General features: G+C 38.9%; 1 protein-coding gene across 1 annotated transcript in view; it reads right to left on the bottom strand.

Moving 5' to 3' along the window:
- Positions 1-7995: 7995 nt before the first annotated feature.
- Positions 7996-26280, bottom strand: part of LOC127569669 (ATPase MORC2-like) — a 42968-nt gene continuing 24683 nt past the window's right edge. Inside the window, exons 15-21 of the mRNA XM_052014470.1 lie at positions 21545-21673; positions 20398-20503; positions 18176-18314; positions 15094-15162; positions 14665-14925; positions 11591-11633; positions 7996-8192 (exon numbers count right to left, since the gene is read on the bottom strand). Coding sequence (XP_051870430.1) covers positions 7996-8192; positions 11591-11633; positions 14665-14925; positions 15094-15162; positions 18176-18314; positions 20398-20503; positions 21545-21673 — 944 coding nt within the window. The remainder of the gene's footprint in view (positions 8193-11590; positions 11634-14664; positions 14926-15093; positions 15163-18175; positions 18315-20397; positions 20504-21544; positions 21674-26280) is intronic.

The raw sequence follows: 26280 nt of genomic DNA, 5'->3' as shown, positions 1-26280 counted from the left end.
GCTCATTCGCTCACCGTTGCAATGATGTCACAGCGCCAGGGCTTCATTTCATTGGTCCAAACGAACATGGGTCCGGCCGTCGTTCTACCCAGTACGAGCAGTCCAGTGAGGCGCTCACAAGGTCTAGGGAAAGCAATGTACAGTCCTTGATATTGCTTCCTGCCACCACCCCAGACTGGCAAGAAGTTGAAAAATCGTATACAGCTGAAAAACTTTGGAGCAGATGGTATTCCTGCTAAATTTCTCAAACATGGCACAAAGCAATTTCTAGTAATAAATTTACCACCTCTTGGAGGAGGATGGCATGCTGGGGGTCTTAGAAACATCTTCAAGGTGACAAATCCATTTGTAATAACGACGGAAGGTTTTCCCTGGCTAAGCCATAGGGAAAACCATCACCAAGATACTCAACTGCCTCCAGTTGTTTAGAGAACTGTTCCACAATTGTAGCGTGGATTTTGTCAATTAAGAAGCATAATGGACATTATCTTCATTGTGCAACAACTCCCAATTTCCATTTGGAGCTCATGCTCTCTGCATGGTATCCAAGACAACTCCCGTGCGCTTGCTTTCTAAGGCTGGACAAACTTGGGTTATTTTCTCTGGAGTGGCGGAGGCTGAAGGGAGACCTGATAGAAGTTTATAAGATTATGAGAGGCATAGACAGAGTAGACAGCTGGGATTTTTTTCCCAGGGTTGAAATTTCTAATACTTGAGGGAATGCATTTAAGGTGAGAAAGGGTAAGTTCAAAGTAGAAGTGCGGGGCAAGTTGTTTCATACTGAGTGCGTGCCTGGAATGCACTGCCAGGGGTGGTAGTGCTGGCAAATATGATACAGGCGTTTAAGGCTCTTAGATAGGCACATGAATGTGTAGAGAATGGAGGGATTTGGACATTGTGTAGGCAGTTTAGTTAGATGTTTAATTATGTTTAATTAGTTTGCTACAACATTGTGTGCCAAAGGGCCTGTTCCTGTGCTGTACCGTTCTATGTTCTATGCCTACCATCAGTGTACCCACCCGTTTCATGGACAAGCTGAATGGTTTCTAGGCAGAAGATGGAGCTTCAAGATGTTCACAAAGTCCTGTTGTTTTGAATTACAGGGCCTCCATGCCCCTATCATTAGCGGATTATTCACCTGACCTGACAATGGCCTCCCTATAACTTGCCTGGCTGCTAAGAGTCAATCTTTTGCCTTAAATTGACTGGACTTTCATGTAAGATACTTCCTCAGTATCACAGCTATCTGCTCCATCAATCAAAGAAAATGAAAGGCACATGCAAACTTGCAAATTAACAGCTGGGAGTAAGCCACTTGGTCCCTCAACCCTGCTCTGCCATTTAATAAGGTCATGGCTAATTTGATTGTAATGTCCACATATTTCCATCTGCAATGGCCAAGTGGGTAAGGCATTGGATTTGAAATCCAACGGGGTTTTCCCATGCAAGTTTGAACCCTGCTCACGGTTGGTTTACATTTAATTTTGGCGGCAAGGTAGTGTAGCAGTTAGCGTAACGCTATTACAGCGCCAGCAACCTGGATTCAATTCCGCTGTTGTCTGTAAGGAGCCTGTATATTCTCCCCATGTCTGTGTGGGTTTTCTCTGGGTGCTCTGGTTTCCTCCCACATTTCGAAGACATACAGGTTAGGAGCTGTGGGCATACTATGTTGGCGCTGGAAGAGTGGCGACACTTGCGGGCTGCCCCAGCATATTCTCCGTAACACAAAAAGACGCATTTCACTGTGTGTTTCGATGTACACGTGACTAATAAATAAATATCTAATCTTTCACTCCCTTGCTTACCTACTTCTGCCTTAAAAATATTCAAAAAACAGACTTTGAAAAGGATTCCATAAACTCTCAACACTATTATAAAAACTCTGCCTCAAATGGTCAACGCCTTATTCTTAAACAATGACTTATAGTTCTCGATTCTCCTACGAGAAGCAACATCCTCTCCATATCCACCATGTCAAACTCTTCTGGATCTTATGTTTCAATCAAGTCCCCTCTTGCTCTTCTAAAATCCAGAGGATACAAGTCTAGCCTGTCCAACCTTTCCTCAAATACAACCCTCCCATTCCAGGCAGGTCTCGACCTCATTTCAGGAACTGGATTACATAGCACTGCTTGTTTCAGGACAATGCAATTGAAAATGCACTTTTCTCACAATGAGATACATCAATGACTATTTCCAGGTCAAAAACACTACGATGCTGGAGGAACTCAGCAGGCCAGGCAGCATCCGTGGAGAAAAGCAGGCAGTTGATGTTCTGGGTTCATTGACTGCCTGCTTTTCTCCACGGATGCTGCCTGGCCTGCTGAGTTCCTCCACATCATAGTGTTTTTTCATTCCAGCATCTGCAGTCCTTTGTTTCTTTACTACTTCCAGGTCATTTTATGTCACTTCAGACTGGGTTCTTTTGACTTCCTGGCATGAGAAATATTTTTTCACTTCATGTTTCCATACCAGACTTCATTTCACACTCCGGGTCTTGGTCTTGTAAACTTGTATATTCTTCTTTAAATAAAGAGGCGAATAATGTATGTAGTAATTCAGATGAGAGCTCACCAGTGCCCTATATAATTGAAGGTGATGAAATCATAGAAGAGAATTCTAGGATTTAGGTTATAAAAGTCTTTCTCAATGATTAAGGGGTTGGGGAAAGGATGGTATTTAAATAGGACATTTTCAGTTGTTGTTATAACTTGTCAACTAATCTTCTGAAGAGATTAGAAAAATATAACTGGTAAAATAGAACAATTATTTATTAATTCTGATTATTTAACCGCAAAATAGAGTTTTAAAATTGAAAATTCTACAATTTGACAAAAATATCTTTTTAACCTTTTTAGAGCAGAGTCAAAATAAAGATATAAATACAAGTGCTATGAACTCTTAACTTACAGTACTGCCAATTATCTACAACAATAAAATCTTAACTTAAGAACAAAGACAAGGTCAGAATACTTGCTGACACATTTACAAGTTGCAAGTATTCTTGGTTACTAAGGTTGCAGGTGCCTGTAATTGTGTACCAAAAGCATGCGAATGTATTTAACATTGTTATTTGAACACTAGGTTAAGTCATCTCTTTGCAAAAATAAAAACATAAGCATTTAAAATATTCTGACTTGCTTACAATATATTAAAATAATCAAAAATAAGCTTCAAAAAATAGCCAACCTAGAATATTCATTTTACTGTTCTCTGATATACAAAGAAAAACATATTTGTTAATTTGCACATTAAAGGGTTTATTTTCTCCCATCTCTTCCTGTTTGATGATTTAAAAAAATTAAGATTAGCAAATCTAACCAAAAATAATTTTCCTTTAGCAATTCAAACCACTTTTGGATAAGTTCAGTTGCTTTTGATCACTGTACGTATCTGAAGAGTCTTCATCCTTGTTGAAAACTTTAAGTAGTTTTTTTTTCATAAATTCAGTTATCTTCAGGAAGTGGCTGACAATAAAATGAGAAAGTTAGCAAAGTTACTGTACAAATATTTTCAATTATTTTGACACTGGTGAATCAATAATGCTTCATTAATGGATATTTTTATATTTAATACATTAACTATGTTTGAAAAGTTTCAAAATTGGAGCATCCAGATGACCCATCTCATTTCTTACAGGCTCACCAGGATTCATACAATTGGTGAGCATATTTAACTTAATCAACTCCCTGAAAGTGTCTGAGGAGGAGAAGATTGTCAGGATGGAGAGTAATGATTGGGGTTTGGGGGATAGTGGCTTAAGGATAATAGCAAAATGGGGTGGGAGTGATTATACATGTCAGTGTGCGTGGCCAATGAAGGATTCAGACCAGAGTATGTGGGTGTGGGAAGGGTCAGGTTTTGGGTGGAGAGACAGAAAGATAGAAGGTAAAAGCTGTGCTTAGTGAGGTTGCCAGACTAGGTCACTACTTGGAAAATCTGTTGTTCCAGGAGTAACCAACAACAATCGCTTCTCAGAACAACATAGTCTAATTTCCTTAACAAAATTCCAAATGAAGCACTGCATGAAGTGTTTTGATGTCGGCCTGGAATGGAAACACCAGGAGAACAAATATTTCTCATGCCAGGAAGTCAAAAGTGCCCCATATAGAATGACAGAAAATGACCTGGAAATAGTCTTTAGTGTGTCTTATTGTGAGTGAAGTGCATAGTCAATTGTATTGTCCTGAAGTAAGCAGTGTCATGTAATCTAATTCCTGGCATCATAGGAAACACTCGGATGCCTGAATTTTAACGCAGAGGTCAGACCTGGACCATTTTAGTGGTACACAATTGAACTCCAGGCCAATTTAAAGTTATCTGGGTTATGAATAGCTACATGCAGTTAAAGCACCAGGTTACTGATCTTGAAGTTAACTTTAAAAAATTCTGTCTCTGGTGAATGTATTTTGGCTGCTATTTCATGGCTGGATTACCACGAGTGTCAATGTTAGACTAGATCTGTCTTAAATAATCAAGTTATTAAAAATGACAGGACCATTCTGCCTATTGCAAGGATGGGATGTGGGAACAAGTCTAATGTGCAGGGATAGGAGGATGTCTGCGATTAACTGCTGAGGCTTCTTGTTCAGTCTGGCGTGCAGCTGTTCTACAAGAAGGGAGAGGGAGAATTCCTACTTTCTGATTACTGGATCAGGATGGGGACACACCATCACAGTTTTAGGTGTTTTCTTCTCATTTGTTTTGTAATATTACTATTTGTAATAAAACTAACAGTGCTCAGTCATAAGAATCAAATTCCAAAATGTTAATAAAAAATGCAGAAGTAAAGACCTTTTTTGACAATACTAGTCTATCCCTTAAAATCTGCCATAGAGGCAGTGCAGCAAAGAATCATTACACTGGTTCATGTGGAGAAATTGAGTAGACTGGGCTTGCATTCCATGGAGTTCAGAAGGATGAGAGATCTTTCTGAAACTTACAACATTTTTACAGGACTTGACAGACTTGGATGCAGGTGGATGCTTTCCCTGGCTGAAGAGTATAAAACCAGAGGTCATGGTCTCAAAATAAAGGGTAAGCCATTTAGGACTGAGAAAAGAAACTTTTCACACAGAAGCTGGTGAATCTTTTGAATTTCATATGCTGGAGCACAGTGGAAGCTCCAGTCATTGAGTTCATTCAAAATAGAGATCAATAGATTTCTGGATATTAAGAGAAACAAGGAATACTGGAAAGTAGAGGAAAATGGCATTGAGTTAGAAGTTTAGCCATGAACTCCATGAATGGTGGAGAAGATTCAAAGGGCTAAATGGCCTCCACCTTGTCCTATTTCTTATGTCAGACACACTGTGTCAACGTAACATTTCTAGAAATCATATCAGCACTTCTCTGCTGCACTGCCTTTGAACCCAATATTAGAGCAGAAATTTATTGCACTCATCTCTGTCACATACACTTCTGCAATTTATATCAGTGTCAGAAAATCAAAAACTGGACTTGCTGGAAATCTGAAATAAAAATTGAAATGCTGGAAGCACCCAGTACGTCAGGCAGCATCTGTGGAAGGAGAAGCAGTTAATGTTCCAGATCTAGGACCATTTGTCAAATTGGGAAAAAGTGAAAGAGAAGTTGGTTTTCAGTAGGAGATGTAGGGAAGGGATGGCAGAACAAAGGGAATGTCTGATAGAGTGAATCCTTATGAGTTAATGGGGGCAGTTATGACATTAAGCTGTCTGTGTAATGTGTTGTAAATGGCAAGGCTAAGGAACATGCCCAATAGGCTAGATGACACAAACAGAATAAGAAAAAACTGAGCCACAATGATGACACAAGAGATTACAGATGCTGCAATCTGGAGCATCAAACAACCTGCTGGAAGGTTTTTTGACCCTCAGCAGGTCAAGCAGCACCTGTGAGGGAATTCCTTTTGTCGACAATTCCCTTCCCCTCACAGATGCTGCTCGGCCCACTGAGTTCCTCCAGCAGATTGCTTGTTGAGCCACAATATTGACTGGCAGAAAGAAAGTGAGCTACCTAAAGTAGGAGTATTCAATATCAAGTCCAGCAGGCTGCAATGTAGCCAGATGGAAGATGAAGTGTTGTTCCATTACTTGCATTGGGCCTTGTAACAGTGCAGGAGGCCAGAGACAGAAAGATCAGAGTAGGAGTGAGATGGTGAATTAAAATTACAGGCAACTAGATTTAGGTAATCTTTAATTCTCTAACAATCTTTTGGCAAAAGAACCAGGGGGAGATAGCAGATTGGATTCATACTTGGCTCAGTGGTAGGAAGCAGAGGGTGATGGTCACGGGTTGCTTTTCAGACAGGAGGCCTGTGTCTAGTGGTCTGCCACAAGGGTCAGTGCTGGGACCTTTGTTGTTTGTAATTTATATAAATGATTTAGATGTGAATGTACAAGGCATAGTTAGTAAGTTTGCGGATGATACTAAAATAGGTGGTGTTGTAGACAGTGTAGAAGGTTATGAAAAATTACAGGGAGGTCTAGATCAGCTAGTTATGTGGGCTGAGGATTGGATTCAGATAAACATGAGGTATTGTATTTTGGGAGATCAGTTCATGGTAGGACTTGTACAGTGAATGGTAGGACCTTGGGAAGTGTTATGGAACAGAGGGACCTAGGAGTACAAGTCCATAGTTCATTGAAAGCAGCAGCACAGGTAGATAGGGTGATGAAGAAGGCCTTTGGCACGCTGGCCTTCATCTGTCAGGGCGTTAAGTATAGGAGTTGGGAAGTTATGTTGGAGTTATATAAGACTTTGGTGAGGCCACACTTGGGAGTACTGTGTACAGTTTTGGTCGCGCTATAATAGGAAAGATGTTATTAAACTAGAATGAGTGCAGAAAAGATTTGCCAGGATGTTGCCAAAACTTGGGGTCCTGATTTACAAGGAGAGGTTGTGTAGTCTAGGACTTTATTCCCTGGGACATAGGAGATTGAGGGGTGACCTGATAGAGGTATATAAGATCATGAGGGGCATAGTTGTGAAAGCACATAGTCTTTTTCCCAGGGAGGGGGCGCTAAAAACAAGAGGGCATAGGTTTAAGATCAGAGGAGAGAGATTGAAAAGGGACATCAGGGGCGCTTCTTCACACTAAGGGTGGTGTGTATTTGGAATGAGCTGCCAGAAATAGTGGTTGAGGTGGGCACATTAGCAACATCTAAAAGCCATCTAGTAAGTACATGGGTAGGAGAGGTTTAGAGGGCTATGGGCCAAATGCGGACGGATGGAACTTGCTCGCTGGGCAACACAGTTGGCATGTACAAGTTGGGCCGAAGAGCCTGTTTCTATGCTGTATGACTCTATGACTATGAGGTACTAAACTCAGGATATTTTGCATCTGGAGTTTTATGCATATTTCCTCCAATGGAAAATTACTTCTTATTGTTTCCTTTTTTTATTTATATATATATATATATATACACACACACACATACATACAGGCCAAATGCCATTATTTCAACACTGACAAAATAAGAATATCTATAAGAAGACTTGTTTGGGTGTCTTATCCTCCCTATTGAAAGAAAATAAAAATGATTTGGTATGGAGACACAAGAGTCTGCAGATGCTAGAAACCGGGGCAAAAAACAAACTGCTGTATAATCTCAACAAGTCAAGCAGCATCGATGGAGGCAAAGGGATGGTCGACGTTTTAGGTCAAGACCCTGCATCAAGATGATGGCGATCTGAAATGTCAACCATCCCTTTGCCTTCACAGATATTGCTTCACCTGCTTAGTTCTTACAGCAATTTGTTTTTTGCTATATCCATTATTACCTCTAAAGCTGTATAACTACCAGCCAAATGATCAAATCACATAGGTAAAACTACACACTCATTCTGAGTTCCAGTGTGAAATAAGATTACCACTGAGAAAATAAAATGGAAAAATGGGAGAACAAAAATGCTTTCAATTTTTTTCCTTTGTTTAAACTTTAGTCCATCAGTATTGAATTTGTGGAGGATTAAAGTTATTTGTTTCAATATAATTAAATAGTAAGTCAGGATTTACATACGGTATGATTCTGGCTCAATAACAGTGCCACGACTTTCTGATAGAACTTCAGTTTCTCTTTGGTTTGTATTAGCTGTGTCTCCGCCTTCTGCATTTTCTGCTCCAATTCCTGAGCCCTGCTGATCACACTTTCGGCTGAAGATTGGAGCCGCTTCCTCAAACTTTTCTCGTAATGCATAAAGTAGTTGTGCTACAAAAAAAGGCACACTACGGTCAGCTAAATATGGAAACTATGGTTTATGAGTCTTAAAATTGCCAAAGTTGCAAGGTTTACTATGGTACTTCAGGAAGAAAGAGGTGAAGAAGAAAGTTAGAAAGGAAAGGATAGCCTTAAAAGACTTTCTGTGAGTGTTCCCTCCTTATTTTATTTAGGGTCTAGCAAACACATCAACCAAATAGAGTTGCTGTGATCAATTTATTTAAATATCTGGCAACGGTACCAGTACACACCCTAAACATTTCTATGTAATTGGGAAGGGCCAGGGATCCATTGTTCTTGCTTCTTAGATTTTCAGTGGGACTTTGCAAATAACTAGGAGAAGTATGCTTTTTCAGACTAGCTACAACTCGATGACAGTGATTAGAGTAAAATTCCCCTGGTGTTTATTCTGGATGCCCAAAGAGCAAGATATATTTAGAAATACATAATTCCCAATGTAACCCAATTGCCAAGATGGCTGCTGGAAGCTCTACAAAGCTCAAGGGGAGCTTGTCTGCCCCTCTCATTATGTCACATCCTCTCCAATGAATTCTGTCACAATCCTAAAATGGATGGCATGTGCAGGGACTTATTAATGGAAAGGTAAACAAACAATCTCTCTTGGCCCAGAAAGATCTCAACGTCAAGTATTTTTCTATTGCATTAATTGCTGAGTTCACTGCATTCCGGATTTTCCGGTTTGCAGTCTGCACTTAAAAGGTCGGAGAAGCTAAATATCAAACATTATAGACCAATAATTATAGTAACAAGATCTTTCACTGTAATGTATTATACTACAAATGGCTTACACAGACCTACCATGGGGAAGGTAACTAGTTCTTCCGCTGCCAAATGATTAAGTTTCTCCTTTGGTATATGGTAGTCCAGTGGTATGAAATGACTCAAGAGATTCCTTGATTGCAATCAAAAAATACTTTGTAAGCATCATCTATACTTTATTTAAAAATCAGTTCTTTATTCAAAGAAAGTGACATTAGTAGCTTAATGCCAACACAATATGATGGCATGCTTTTCCATGCTTAACCTTCTAATTTATTTTTTCTTTCTTTTCGTAGTACTATTGGGGGTAAAGGGTGGGGGGTGAATAAACTACTGATACTTGGAATTTTTTACGTAAATAAAGTATTTTATCTATGCAAATTATTATATGCATGGAGCATAATAATCGTCACATTTCTACAAATAATTTACAACATGCAACCTCAGCACTTTAAAGGACTGAATATAAAAACCTACCGAAAGCAGGTTACAATTCTTTCTACTGTTCCATTACTGATAATGGACTTTGTGAGGTCGACTTGTTCTATAATGCTGCAAAGAGCAGAGAATGAATGACCATTCTGAAATTTGAGTATAAAATTATCAATGAGAGTTCAATACAGTGGTAATGTTTGAGTTATCTTCACTAAGTACTATTTAATTTAATTCTTCCTGGTTTCATGTTTTTTTGTTTGTTGCACTACATTTTACAAGAAAATGTATTACAGACTGTCCCTGGGTAACAAACGTCTATTTTTATAGACGTCCATGAGTCGATTTTGTCCGTGTCAAAAAATACACAAAAGTTATTTGATATGGTAACCATATCTCCACAGTATTTTAATGAATGCACATAAGACTGATTAAAAATAATTACCAGAAGTGGAGAGAGAGGGGAAACTAGTTCTGCCATTCTTTGGAATGAACTTTGGTATGTACGTCAGACTTTTGAATTTAATATTATAGGAGCTCGTTGATATGTAGGGAGGGTCCATAAGTTGGGCATTCTTAACCCAGGAACGGCCTGTGAAATGATCAACTATATTTTGTGACAATGACTGTACACTGTGTACCATTATAAATCTTTGATCTTTCCCTTTCACAATGATGTTATGAACAATTGAATGGAATTGAGTAGATATAAAGAAATACCATTTCATTCAATTCATTGAGAACCTTGAATTTAGAAAGTACAAAAAATAAACCTGGTCTTAAAATAAATCAATATACTTAAATAAATTATGCTTAAAATCTTAAGCTCAATGAAGCAGTAAAACCTTATCCATCTCCAGTTCCATATTATTTCACTTAAAAACAATATTTTTAGCTCACCTCTCAGTGTTAGAACAAACTATTACATTTTCCTTTACTTTCCATCGAAAACATGGTTTATATACAGATTCAACAGTATCTCCATTCTTAGGTTCTTTCTTTACTAATGCTTGTGTCATATGGTTGCCTGCAAATTAATGCATTTATCATGATTAACCACATCTTGATGGAATTGGTCTCAAGTAGTGTAAATGGACTAATGCAAATGAAGACTGGGATTTTGCATAAAGGCACCGACTAATATCTGAAATTAGATTCAGAACACTTGCAGAATTATCTTAATAGTGCAAAACAGCCATTCATTGTAAACTAACAGTTTTCAAATTTTTCTGAGCTGGTCTCACCACTTCAAGTTTACAGGGCCTGCCTTGCATTCTTTCCTGTGTTCTTTGACCCTGGTCAGTTATAGGTTTTAGCACAAATACAAAAATGCTATATTCTCAGACTTAAAATTCTCCTAGTCCTTCAATTATGTAGCAGTCTGTCAGATTCCTTCTTTATTTTTGTTCTCTCTTGCCACTGCTTCTTTAGTCTATTACTTTTACTTTGGTCCCTGTAATCTTCAACTGTCTTTCTTTCAAATTTTTTTTTCTTCTTTACATGGTCATCCATCTTTCTGCTTTTTCTCCTTTCTCTCCCCACCCCCATTTCCTCCTTTTCACTTCATTCCTATTTCTCTTTTCTTCAATTCTGACGCTCTCTCTTATTCTCCACTTTGCTTCTAATCTTTCCTTTTTACTTCTTGAACAGACAGATTAGTGAAGTTGAGAACAAGGTGAAGTTAGCTATGATCTTACTAATTGATGGAGTTGGCTTGATGGATTGTATGGGACACTCTACTCCCATTTCTTGTGCTTTTATATCTGTCTGCACATTTTCTCCTCCATTCCCTGTGCTATTTATTCCATTACAAGATACCATTCTAAGGTAAAGTTTAGCTAAAACAGAACAGTTGAACACCCTGTCAGTGCTGATTGTGCTCATCCAAAGAACAAGTAACTGCCTATGTTTCAAAGAGTAGACCATAAATGTTCATGGGCAAACGCACGAAATGAAATAATTCAGCATTTTCAAATAGTATATCTACGTTGTTCTCTTAACAGCATCATAAAATTATAGAAGAAACAATAATATTTTAAAAATCTGTCCATTTAATAAAATTGATATTCCACAATTTAAGTAACCTTCCAACAGGAAAAATAGTATCCAAGCAAACTGCATGTGGCATTAAGAATCAGTTTTACTCAGAACAGAATAAATGTTTTTAGGTGTCTTACTGCTTGATGATGTAGGATCTTTATCACAAACATGAACTGGAATCTGCAAATAAAAATGCTACATTATAAAAGCAATACAAAAATCTTGATGGCTCAGTTCCAGGATTTATGAAATATAATTCATTTATGGATCAATCTTCCCATTGTTTTGACATCTGACAGATTTTCGGTCATGATGCTTCCTGGGAAATCTTATGGGAGGAAAATCATTCACAGGCATATTTCTGATAAGATCAGGATGGTCCTGGGAACCAGCAGAACCAGGATGGTTCTAGTCAATCTAACCAGTACTTTTGATTTATTCCTGGTGTCTTTGAGTTATGCAAAGGAGGATACCAGGTATTTCCAAGAATATTAGCATAACTGCTGAAAGTTGAGACATATGGATAATGAGGAGTTGATTCCCAAGATGTGGAAGCATTGGTGGGAGGGAGAGGTGGCTGGGGGTAGTTGCTTCAATGGATTTGGAAGCACTGTGAATGAGATCTAGAAGTTTATTAAGTCAGAGAGAATCGCAGGATCTAGAAATGGGAAGAGGGGGACCCTGAGGTCCAGCATCATTTGGGAGAGGTTTGTGGAAAGGACAGTTGCTGGAAGGAAGCCTGGATGAATGCAAACTAAACTATGGTTGGTCCTTTGGGGTCTTATCTCCATTCTGTTCCTGCATATCAGATTACTCCACTATCACTTTCTCCATTCTCAATTGTTCTTATCCTCATCTACTTGCCTGCAAAAATTTTAGTTCAAAATTTCTACTTGTAAAACATGTGGAGTTGTTAATTTTCTCACTGCTATATATCACACAGTAGCTACTTCTATGCAGACTTGCTTATTTTGTTTTCCCATGGGTTCAGAAGAAAAAGGATTCCTCACTTGCCTAAAATAAATGTTATCAATATTCAACATCCACTGTACTTCATAGCAATGCTCAGATTCCAAAAGAATGGAATGACATGTCCTCCTAACTTGTGGTTGTCCTCATTGTATTTTGGAAGATGGTGCAAACTGCAGCAAGATGACAGAAAACTTTAACTGAATAAGGGTAAAATATCCAGTTATAAACTGGGCTTGTGAGACAGATAGCATTCATGTTGACACAGATAACATTGAGTCCATTCATCAGGGTCATACAGAGACCCAGTGTAAAAAGTGGAGGGAAGACATCTTCTCCCCAACTACCCACTTGCCCACCCCATCAAGCACCTCCCATGCCACAACTTAACAGCTTTAGACATGCAGCACCTGCCTGGCTGGCCTTAAGGGCTTTGAGCACCAGCGGTATGGCTTGAGCAACAGCCAGGCCTTCACTGGTGTCCTGAAATCCTATCCCTAAAATCCTTCTGAAAGCTTCAATAGGTGGCAAAGCCCTGTTCCAACAATGCCAGCTGTAAATCTATTCAGGGTCACTTCATATTCAAAGGCATTTAAAATCTATTAAAAAACATACATAAATAATGCCCTTTAAAATATAAATTAAAGACAAAATCCAGCTGGAAACATCTAAAATAATAAAAGACAAAGCTAAATAATTACTTTATCCCCATTGCTATACCGTTTATTTGTAGCCTCCACTGCAATCTATGTGGTCTCAGGTTCTGTGGCAGGTCAGATTTGCCACAGGAGAGACAACTTGCCAGTGTAAATACAGGAGAAGCTCACTAAAAGAGAGAGCTCTGCATCTGAATTCCAAAATGCCTGTATGGAAATCCCAAACTTGCTTGCTTTTAAATTGTTACATCCACTGTTAGGGGCAATTAATTACGTTTCTCTTTTTTTCTCTTTCCACAGAGGTTTGCTGCCCAACATACAAAGCATTTTCAACCTGTTCTGTTTTTACTTCAAATTCCCAGTCTCTGTAGGCATTTGCTTTTCAATATAATTGATATTGTAAAGCCCACAGATCATTTGAAAAGGAAAGGTGGTAATACGTGGGAAGATAATGATATTATGCCTGCTTTTGGTATCAGTGTTGAAACTAATTTTAGGGTCATGATCCCTCATGCCAGATAGGCAGAGTAAGTGCACTAGATGCCAACAGGTAATTGTCTGTCTCCAGTATGTCCATCTTAAATACACATCAACTCTGAAGATTCCCAAGCAAACATCTTCTACACTGGGCCTGTCAATGGTAATGGGGGCAGATGAAGAACACAATCTGGAAAGTATTTTTGAAATCTTTCAATAATACTTTAAAAAAATCTTACAGCCATTATTTCATTTGTTGTCTCCTTTGTTAATTTTCTCTGTGGAATTTCAACTTTAATGTTCTGTGTGTTGACTTGCTCCATCTGAAGGACTTGACAACAATCCTTCCTAGATTGGGAAGCCTTGAAATAGCAATTGAAATTAATTCAAAGTAGATGTAATGCAATGCAAGCTGTGTAAAAATCAAGAAATATTGGCCTAGAATTTATGGTCAATGTTAGGTCAAAGTAATACATAGTTTGTACGTACTCAGAGGGAATACCCAAAACATCTGGGATAAAGCTTTGATGGCAAGATGCTGCTTGGGAAGAAGTCATACCATGCCATAATGTGATCACAGTAACTTCCAATTTCTGCATTTACAAATGCACAGAAATTACTTATTCTTTTGCAAGGTAATATCAACATTTCCCTGAAAATTCTTCAACAATTTCTTGGCTAATCTGAATATCTTTATTTCAAACATGAATATGTTATTCATTTTCACTACTGAATTAGGAATCTGTGCTTTCTTAATGAACAGCACAGAAGCTAACAAAGTATCCTCTACAAACTGACAATTCTAAATTTGAATCCCAGTTAAGATGGCTTGATTCTATTTCATAATATGTTACACATTAACCAGTGGAATCATTGTACTCTGATCACTAATTCCATTTTGCATTTTAGTTATGAATACAGCAAAACTTGTTTTAAAGATTACACAAAGATGTATCTAAATTGCCTACTCAGTATTAAAATCAATTATTCTAATTACAGCATAACTTCTACACCATCTTAAGTTCATCCTAAAAACAATTTTGCGTGCCTTTTTAAAGTTCAAAATTGTTTAATTGAAACCGTGACCGTAAGTTGTCAGAGTACATTACCATAAGAGATATTGTAATAGATTTTTCTTCTGCAGAATGCACTGAAGTATAGGATTGTTTCTCTGAGCGCATGACAGTAGGCCTGACTTTCCCACGTATTCTTGTTACTTTCTGACAACTTGATTTTCTGCAGCGCTTGTTCCTGGAGAATGCTACCCTTTCTGAAGAATTTGACCTTGTATAATGTGGGGCTTGAAAAGCTGGAATTTGTCTCTTCCGAGAAGATAAAGGGAATAGATTGGATTCTGATACAGTAATGCCCTATAAAAGGAATAAATGAAAAATCACATTATAACCTATGCTAACGAACTCTTTTTTTACATGGATAATGGTGAAACAGACTTGGTTCAGAGCATTGGTATCAGGGCCGATCATATTGTTAAAGCTCCGTCAGAAATATTCCATTCAGGATGCAGGTGCATTTATTACCTTAGAAATAAACTTGTTGCTCAACTCAGAAGGCAATCTGTGCATCAAAGGCTCTGTTGGAAATGTTTTCTGAAAATTAAACAAATTTTACTTTAAATCACATCACTGATAGTATACAAGCTTTGGAAAAAGAACTGCACAGCCACCAAAGATGATCTTTTTTTAAAAGAGAAGAGTCTTTCAATGGAAAATATCCCAAACCCTTTTATATGGGGGAAAAAAAACACAATGCTTAAAGAAGATAAAAGTGCAATGAGTGAATCTACTGAAGTGTAAACAGGTAGGGTGGAAAAATGGATTTCAGAATATTTTGAAAAGTGAAGGGAAAAAAATGGAGGAATTTAGCATGAGAATTCCAGAGAATGGGGTCGTGGCAGCTGAAGGTTTAGCTGCCAATGTGGACTGAAGGGAGGAGAGATGCACAAAAGTTGAAAAATTCATGACCTAAGGGTATAGTAGTGAGCATAATTAGCAAGGTGCAGGCAAAAGCTGGTGACGAAGAGGGAGATTTTCAACTTGTACCCTGACTGTAAAATTGTTGCTCCAGATTGACTTTATATTACAAACAGAAAGCTATCCTTGAGGCATTGCCCAAGACAATGATTACAGACAGAAATAAATAACCCCAATACTTTGTTAAAATTTATTTGTTCATGGGATGCAAAGATCATCACTGTCCATGTCCAGTTACTTCTGAACTGAGGTGGCAATTCGGAGTCAGTAATATTGATAGGTCTCTAATCACATATAGATCAAGATTCCTGATTCCAAGGAAATGAAGCTTAGAGGGTTTTACAAATCATAGACAAAAATAGTTTAAATCAGCTCTGTATGAAAGGGGGTCTATTTCACTTTCTCAGCAACTCTTGGTAGCCCTGCTAGCTTATAAAGAACTTGCAACTTTTGGACCCTGTCTTTTCTTGGTTCATTTATTCAGAATGGCACAATAGGGACACTCAGCATGGATTTGTTAAGGGAAGACGACATCACAGAAGAAGTAAGCCATTCAGCCCACTGGATCCACGGCAGCTCCCTGCAGAGCAATCCCATCAGTCCCATTCCCCTTTTTACCTGTAGCTTTGCAACTTATTCTCCCTTTTGGTTATTTTTGCCACTAAGCAGCAACTTACTGCAGCCAAATTACCAACCAACACACCTTTGAGAAATGAGAGGAAACCAGAACACCCAGAGGAAACCAGTGCAATCATGGTGACAACATGCAGACTCCATCCAGACAACACTTAAAGACAAGAACAAAACTGTGTGGCTGGAGTTGTGAGGCAGTGGCACAAGCTGTTGTGTCACTGTGCTATTCAAGAAAATGGCCATTCAGTCCATTGGGTACATGCCAGCTCCCAGTGGAGCAATCCCATGATTCTTATTCCCCCGCTCCATATTTCCTTATACCCCTTCAACTTTATTTTTCTCTCAAGTGCCCATCAACTCCTTTTGATTGTTACTTTCATTAAGGGCCAACAGGGTAAATTTAGAGTAGCCAATTAACCTACCAAGTATCTTTGGAATGTGGGAGGAAACCAGAGTACCATCAGGCTATTACAAAGAAAACATGGAAAGTCCACATGGACAGCATCCAATTGTGAAGCAGCAATGTTAACTACTGTGCCACCAAAGGCTGGATTGAATTGTTTGAGGAGGTAGAAATGGTTAATGAGGGCAAACCTAATCATTAAGTACAAGGATTTTAGGCAGGCTTTTGACAAAGTACCAATTTTAAAAGCCAACCAGATCAAAAATAGTGTCAAATTGGATCCCTACACATGAAGCAAAGAGTAATGACTAATCAGTGCTTTTGTGACTAGAAGGCTGTTACCAGTGCAGTTCCACAAGATTTAGTATTCAACTCCTTGCTTTTGTAATACATATTAATGATGTAACCTTAAGTGGAGGGGGAATGGTATCCATTGTGTGAATGGCAGTGAGGAGGAAAGTCTTCCTATTACTAAACATGCTGAAATTTGTTAATGCAGGACGCTGATGCTCTTAACCTGAATGGAACAGCAATTCATTATAGAGTTGGGAGCTACTGAAAAATCAGGGGGTGTTGAAAGTGATGCTTAAATAGGACCTTATGCTGAACAACAAGTAAATACTCACTTGAAAAATTCTCTTGGTTAAACCAAGACTTATCCAAAGGTCACAGACAAAAGCCTAAAATGCCACACTAATGGAGCACTGATGGATAACTACCAGTTCTGAGACACCTTCTTTTAAAATGTGTTCAACCAAAGCCCCCAGCTATCTCAATTTAATGCAAGAAGATGCAATGCATAATTTCAAAGAAAAAAAAACTTGTCCTTGGTTCCCCTGCTAATATTTATTCCTCAATCGCTATTTCTAAAACAGATTATTTGGCCATTTTTTCAAGTTTGCTTTATGCAAATTGGCTACCATGTTTTCTGGATTACAACAGTCCTTTCATTTCCAAAGTACTTTGTTGTGTGTAAATTCTGTCTCAAAGGGACACAATTCAATTGCCAGACTTTCAACCTACTTATAGATATTCACAATTGGATTGCTGAATATTTTTTCATCTTATTGGATAAGTGCACGAGTTGCTGAAGAAAAAGCAGAGATTTTTTCACAGTGATTTAACAGCAGCGATAATACTACAATTAGATTTCAGCATCCTGTTTTGTAAGAGGAAAGTAGAAAATGAGCAGAGCACTTACTCCTGATTGTTGTCCATTGACCCTCCTATTAGTGCACCTGTTTAATACATGGTTGGGCATGGTTCTTACAATACTATTGCTACTGAAACCATGCAATCTACATCCATGTATTCCTGCAACATAGTTTGTCATCGACTTTGGAGAGAAAGACGAAAGATCCTGTTGTGCTTTGAGATCACCTGGTTCCAATTACATCAAACATTCCAAGACGTAGCTAATGCAATACATTTTAATACCCATCATGTGCAATAATTAGTTTAAAAAGGAGCAAATATAGTCAATAATGCAGGACAAGGTACTAAAAAAACCCTGAAATTCCAGTTTCTTCTCACCCAGAAGATTAATACAAGAAAAATACTCAAACCACAGAGTATTTTATCAGAAATACATGCCTGGAATTGTAACGAAGCTGCTTTTTCCCAATGCCTTTGGATTGATTTGTCCAATAGTTCTTGCTTTTCATTAGATAATAGTGATCTCGCATTTAGTGTTCCTAATGGAATTTGAGGCAGCTGTTCTGGTATATCACATCTGAAGAAAATTAAAAGGGGGTCATCACAATTACGAGTTTGATTACACTGTTGCATTCAAATATAAATTCAATTTTAAAAATGTAATAAATACACAAAATTGTCAGTAGTTTTGAAATTTTAGTGCAAAAATATTGGCATTCTGACAAATTTGCTTCATGAAATGCAAAGCTGAGACAGACTTATTGGGCAAAAGGGCCCATTTCCATGCAGTAAACATTCTGTATATTCACTCCCTGAGAAGTTGATGGATGCAGAGATTCTCACTACGTTTACATGCTTGAATGTGTACTTGAATAGTTATGCCTTCAGGGCTGATGATCAAGTGCAAAACACAGACTGCTGGAGGAACTCAATGGGCCAGGCAGCATCTGTGGAGGCAAAGGGATAGTCGAAGTTTCGGCTTGGTCTTGATGCAGGGTCTTTGTCTCCAAAGATGCTGCCTAACTTGCCGAGCTCCGCCAGCAGCCTGTTTTTTGCTCCAGATTCTAGCATTTGCAGTCTCTGTGTGTCGCTATTGATCAAGTACTTGAAGGTGGTTTTAGATTGGGTAACTCTTTTCCCATCAGTAAGGAGGTCAAATGACCAAATACTGTGTTGAATTCCAGATCATAACTGCTCACTGCATGAAAAAGTTCATGTCACCAGTGGTTCTTTGGCTAATCATCACAAATCTTCCAGCTTGCAATGAGTAGAGTTTTGCTTATTCATATCGTGAAGACCTTTCATCATTTTGAGCACTTCTATCAAATTGCATTTCCACTTTCTTTGCTCTAAGGAGAACAGCTATGCCTTCTTCAGCTTATCCATGTGATTAACATTTTTCATTTCAGGGACCACGTGTGGTTCACACACATGCTTTCTGGCAGGCCTGCCCATGTCTTAAGCATTTCATTTTATATATACAGTATAGCAACCTATTTATAGGCTGTTTCAGTAGAAATTTTCATCTGAGTCCTCTGCACCAGAAGTTGGGTGCAATGTTATGATTTAGTGAGCTAGCACCTGTACAACACATCCTCCCCTGCCCTGGTTACAGACATTCAAGTCCGTGACTCACTGTATCTAGATCCTGCCTTTATGCTAACCTCTAAATGCAGGGCATTTTCAGTATCTCAGATCAGATCAGATCAGACCAGACATCTTTATTAGTCACATGTACATCAAAACACATAGTGAAATGCATCTTTTGTGTAGAGTGTTCTGGGGCAGCACGCAAGTGTTGCCACACTTCCAGCGCCAACGTAGAATGCCCACAACTTTCTAACCCGTACGTCTTTGGAATGTGGGAGGAAACCGGAGCACCTGGAGGAAACTCACACAGACACGGAGAGAACGTACAAACTCCTTACAGACAGTGGCCGGAATTGAACCCGGTGTCTGGGTCTGGGACCATTAAATAATCAGCGATGCTGTGACTTCATCTTCAATCTGTGTGTATGATTGGTGGTGGGGTAAGGCATTTGATGGTGCCTTCATTGACTTTGACCACATGTGAGAATATTGAATTTTTTTGCAGTCCTATCTAGGCCCCAGGGGCACGACTCCTGGCATTGATTGCTACAACTATTTCCTTCCACCATTTTCTGAGAAAAAAACATTCCAATTTTTCTGTTATTTTATGCCAATATTAACTTTATGTGTCAACTGGAATAATTCACAGCAACATGAAATATGACAGTCATTACTCCCTTGTACCACATCACCAGTCACATCTCTGATTTTGAGCCCTTCAAATTCAGCCAGTGGAGGTAAGTAAATTTGTGCCACTTTTACATTGCTGGAAAGACTAGGGAGTCACTATGTGTCTTCTAAGCATGTGTAACTTCAAATTGAAAGGACAGCTAAAGAAAATGCACCTCTCTCAAGCAGACAACTATAGTGAATAATACAAAGGTTTAATATGCCATTCTGAGCTCATCTGAAAGTTATTAATTCAGGCAGAAATATGACTTTTCACTGATAATGATACAATGATGACTCAAATAAAATTATCACAAATTTGTTATAAATATTTAACACTTTTATAATAATGTTTTATTAATGAACCATTCTAAACTTTGAAGTAAATGTCCCCCACCTACCTATTCTGTTGCGGATTTTGGTTCATGGAGCAGACCCAGATGTTGGGCAATACTCTATCATTTACATCTAGGTTAGATGGTAATGTTCTCCAACGTAAGCAGAGGTCTGAAGCAAACAAAGTTAAAAGAAACCATATCATCAGCTAAGAACAGTTGTTATTTTTTGGGGGTTTACATGGGTTTCAATGGCCAAGCCACCATTCACTATCAATCCTTATATATCCCAAGGAAGGACCCAAGCTGACTTCTTGAACCAATGCACCCCATGTGGAGAAGGTCTTTTTGAAGTGCTGTTAGACAAGGAGTTCCAGGATTTTGGCCCAGATGCTATGAAAAACAATTTTAAAATATCCAAGCCAGGAAGGTATGTAACTGAGAAAAAAATCTGGAGGTTTCATAAATGAACAATTAATGGGTTAAAACATGGACAACACAATCCCAAATTTTTGATTTACACTACTTGAGCAGGTCACTCACTATTGACAGGGCAGATTCCATCATTTACACTTCCATTTAACTCCTCCTAAAATTGTGCACAAAAAGGCATCCCTTTCAATCTTACTTACCTTAGACTAGATTCTTCTAACACACTGAGTTAGCTTTTTTTGCAAACCTAGACAGTGAACAATAGGGCCAGCTGAGTAAAGTGTGAATCCATTATGGGATCATAGAATAGTGCAACATACAAGGAGGCAAACTGACCCATTGAGCCCTTACTCACTCCATCAATCTACATCAGAGTTTCATCACCTGACTCTTTCCTTGTATCTACAAAATATAGTAAAACTCCAATAATCTGGTATCTGATTGTTCCGAAAACTCAATGGCCCAGCAAATGGTTCATCAGACACCTGTTTCCCACACTCCCTTTAAACTCATGTTTTATTATACACCCACTTAACATCTAAAACAGTGAATCGAAAGTGTGTTGGGGTATTAACAGGAGTAATATCCAATAGTCTGGAAATTCTGCCAATCCCGGCATCACCAAAGTCCCAAGGTTATCAGATTATTGGAGTCTTACTGTAATTTACTCCCATGGGTAGCTTTATAATTGTTAATATGATGTAATATTCTGAGGATTATCTTTGTGAAATTATAATTTAAATCTTTCTTGATTTTCGCCCAGCAGATAAATGGTACTTGCCACACTGGACTTTAACCTGAATTTCCACGGCACGTCTCCTTCTATATTGAAGCGCGTTTGAAGGCAGCAAATTCCAATTTGTTGACACATATCCAAATTCATTCCAGAATTTCACAATTCCTGTTTGAGCTGAAAGCACATCAACTTATTAGGCTTGCATGGCCATTCCAAGGCCATTATCCATTATCAAAAACACTTTCTGAGCAAATGCAATTTTCTGTTCAGTAAATGTCGATTTCCTCTCACTCACATTGATGAGAAATATTTTCATTGTCAATAATAACTAATTAGCCAACCAAACTTGATAAGTGAGGCAGACAACAACAGGAGTCTGTATTTGTATTATTCATTTGTTTTAATCAAACATATTGAATTAAAGAAGCTAAACTTATTATTGGTATATGCAAGCTAAAACTTTTATATTTTGACAGGAGATTAAAAAAGACTTTACCTGCTAGACTGTTATGGATACAAATCTGTCCCACTCCTCTAACTTTGTACAATCCCAAAAATACAAAATTGATAAAATCAAAATAAATGATAAAAAGCACTGAAATTAAAGATCAAGTTCCACCATTCCTAACTAAAATGTTCTCAAACATAAAAGACCTGAAATGATGTAATGCCGTGCAATTTGTCTGCTCTGTATCTACTTCAACTTTTCTTTCTTATGACCAGAGCTGGAGATGGCTAGGTATTTCAAGTTAGTCTCATGGGAAGGAAGGAATTCCCTCTCTGTGACACTTTACTCTGTGCTGTTATTGTTTTTTTACCTGTACTACATCAATGCACTCTGTACTGACTCAATGTAACTGCACTGTGTAATGAATTGACCTGTACGATTGGTTTGTAAGACAATTCCAAATTATCAGAGAAGAACTGCCTCCTCATCTCCCTCTTAACTGGGTGATCCCTTATTCTGAAACATCGCCTCAGATTCTAGATTAGCCCAGGAGGGAAATATCATTTCGGTATCCACCTTGTCAAACCTTATCAGAATCTTGCATTATTCAACAAGGTTGCTTCTAATTCAGAGGTTTTCAACCTGTGGTCCGTGGACCCCTGGGGGTCCACGGCGGGTTGCCAAGGGGTCCGCGAGCAAGCCAAGAAAAAAATGGAAAAGTGACCTGTTACAAAGATGTAGCTTACTTGCTTGCTCCAGTTTTCCACTATTCAGAAAATCGGCCATATCTATTCTATCTGTTATAGGCGACAATCTTAGAGACCTAGACAGTGTTCCCTTCTGGTAAGCTGCTGCTTAATATTCGATTTGTGTAGTCAGAGTAGACAGTAGTGTTCACTACTCACTACTATTCTGTTGTGCACTGTAGTGTTAGCGAGACTGAGTGACATTGTTGGTGTGCCTTAATAATATTGCTTACTTACCGTGCATTTACGCCACAGTGACGTCACTGTTAAACAAAAAGTGCGCAAGCGTGTAAATTTTAGATTAGTTTTGATAACTTTGTTTATCAGTAATAGTAATTAAACTGTCCAGCGTGTATTACTGAGTATGGAGAAATTTCTGAAGGGAAAAGCTGACCAGAAACTGGAAGATTCTGATGATGAAGGGGATAAGGGTGACCGAAAGAGAAAACAACGCAAGTACGATCCAGAATATATTTCATATGGCTTCATCGCAGTGGGGACAAATACGGACCAACCTTTCTGTGTTGGGTGTTTGCAAACACTGTTCAACGATGCAATGAAACCAGCGAAACTGAAGCATTGTTTAACAACAGTGCATCCAGATATTGTCAGTAAGCCGAAGGAATATTTTGAGCGGCAAAAGGAGCTGTACCTCAAGCAGAAAAGCAAAATGACAGCCTGCGCCACTGTAAATGAGAAGGCTCTTCACGCATCATATTTGGTAGCATTACAAATAGCACGTTCCAGAAAGCCTCACACAATTGGAGATCTTATACTGCCTGCAGCAGTAGATATGTGCGAAGTTATACTGGGAAAAGAATCCAGTCAAAAACTGAAAGCCATTCCACTGATAACACAGTAAGCAGAAAAATTGGCGATATGGCGGAAGATATACAGAGCCAGCTGATCTTCAGCAAGTCAGATTTGCGATTCAGCTCGATGAAAGTACTGATGTTGCCAGTGCTGCGCAGTTGTTGGTTTATGTTCAATATTGCTGGGAAGCAGAGGCTTTGGAAGACTTTTTGTTTTGCAAGGCGCTCCCAGGGCGTACAACCGGGGAAGGACTTTTCCGTGTGCTTGACACTTTTTTTGTACGATCGGCATTGGCGTGGACACAGTGTATTGGAGTATGCACGGATGGTGCTGCCGCAATGACGGGACCGAAGTCGGGTCTAGTCGCATGAGCGAAAGAAGTAGCTCCACATGTAGCAGCAACCCACTGCATGATTCACCGTGAGGCTTTGGCTGCAAAGGATATGGATGAAAATCTTGCGGATGTGTTTTCCACGTGCATTAAAATCATTAACTTTATCAAAGCCAGGGCGTTCAATCATCGTTTGTTTGAAAACATATGCCGTGAAATGGAAGCTGAGCATAAGCATTTGTTGCTACATACAGAAGTCAGATGGCTGTCGCGAGGCCGCGTTGTGCAGCGTGTATATGAATTGCGAGATGAACTGCTCATTTTTCTAAATGAGCATAACGGATCATTGGCACAATTCTTGACAGATGAGATGTGGGTTGCCAGATTAGCTTATCTTGCAGATATTTTCAACATTTTGAACAGCTTAAATCTATCACTGCAAAGACCTGGCTCAAATGTTCTGAAAACGCATGACAAAATCAATTCCTTCCAGGAAAAACTCCGTATCTGGAAGGGAAGATGCGAGCAAGGCAGCTATGATACGTTTCCGTTGCTGGCTGACTTTCTGACAGTGAACGAGACTAAGACAGAGGCCATTGCGAGCACCGTTTTGAACCATATTCAACAGCTGTCACATTATTTCCATGAGTATTTCGGCGACGATGACACGAGCATGTTTGATTGGATTCAAAATCTGTTTGAATGCATGCTTACTGATTTAACTGGACGTGAACAAGAATTAGCTGAACTGTCATCTGACAGGACTCTGCGCTTGCAGTTCAACCGAATGTCACTGTTGTCGTTCTGGATAGCATGTTCCCAGGAGTATCCACTGCTGTCCGGCAAAGCCGTCAATGTTCTGTTACCATTTGCAACCACTTACTTGTGCGAAATAGCATCTTCTGCAGTTACTGCCATGAAAACCAAATACAGATCAAGATTGAATATTGAGGATGACATACGCATATGTTGGTCGCACATACCACCACATTTGGACAAACTCTGCAGTGCAAAACAGGCACAACCTTCACCTTGAACTGAACACTGAAAGACACCGCTGGTAATTATCGGTGATTGCAATAGGGCCTATGTGCAGTAATTTAGGTGTTGTCTGCATGAATTATCAATTGTTTGATTTTGTGGGCTTTGGGGGTCCGCCATCTAACAAGGACGTTCTGGGGGGCTGCGGCATGAAAAAGGTTGAAAACCACTGCTCTAATTCTTCTAAAATCCAATGAGCATATGCACAAAATTTCATCACAAGAATCAACCCAGTGCACACCTCCAAACTGCCAGCCACATAAGTGCATCTCTCCTTAAATAAAAACAACAAAACTCTACAGATTAATCCAGGTGTAGTCTCACCAGTCTTTTACACCTGTAGGTAGACTTCTGTACCTTTACACACCATCTCCTTTCCAATAAAGGCCAACATTCACTTGCCTTCCTAATTATCTATTATAACTGCATGCTAACTTTGTGTTTCATGGATGGGGAACATCAAGATCTCTCTATGCAGCAGCATTCTGTAACCTCTCCATTTAAACAATTCTCTGCTTTTCTGTTCTTCCTGTTCATGTGGATAAGGCTACATTGTAATCCATATGCCAATTACTTGGCAGATTCTTTGTGTCCACCTCACAGGTTACTTTCCCACCTAACTGCCACATCAGCATAATTTAGCTCAATGCACTTAGTTCCTTCATTTCTGTCAATAGTGTGGAATGTAAATAGTTTACGCCCCAGCTTGATCCTTGTGACATCCTGCTAGTTACAAATGACAACATGAAAACGACCCATTTATCATGACCCCGCTTTCTGTTAGTTAGCCAATCCTGTCTATGTTAATACAATGCTATGAACTCTTACCTTGTGCAGTAACCTTTTACATGGTACCTTACTGAATGCTATTTGGAAATCCAAGTACAGAATATCCAGTTTCATTTTATCAGCCATCCTTTCTTGAGTAAGGGCTTTACATTTGTGGTTTTCCAACCCCATGGGACCCTTCCAGAATCTAGAGAATTTGGAAGATCATAGAATTGCAACCATCATCCCTGAAACCATATCTTGTAGGACCTAAGAATACAGGGCAGTAGATCAAAGTGATTTGTCAGCCTTTAGAACTAATTGTTTGCCTAGTGACTTTGCTCGAAAGATGATGACTATTCATCCCTTCCTTTTGCCCCTGAATTTCCTACTGTTATTGGGAAATCTTTAAAGACTTATGGGCAGCACTGTGGCAAACCAGTCTATACTTCTCGTTACTTCCATAAAGCAGCAGCATATCCAAGACCGTATCCACTCTGGGCATTCTCTCTTTTCCCCTCTCCCAATAGGCAGAAGATACAAAAGCCTGAAAGCAAATAACACCAGGCTCAAGCAGAGCTTCTACCCCACTGTTATAAGACCATTGAATGGTATCCTAGTACGATAAAATGGA

Source organism: Pristis pectinata, chromosome 4 (assembly GCF_009764475.1).
Source record: "Pristis pectinata isolate sPriPec2 chromosome 4, sPriPec2.1.pri, whole genome shotgun sequence".
Lineage (NCBI taxonomy): Eukaryota > Metazoa > Chordata > Chondrichthyes > Rhinopristiformes > Pristidae > Pristis > Pristis pectinata.
This window is presented reverse-complemented; position numbering and strand designations above follow the sequence as displayed.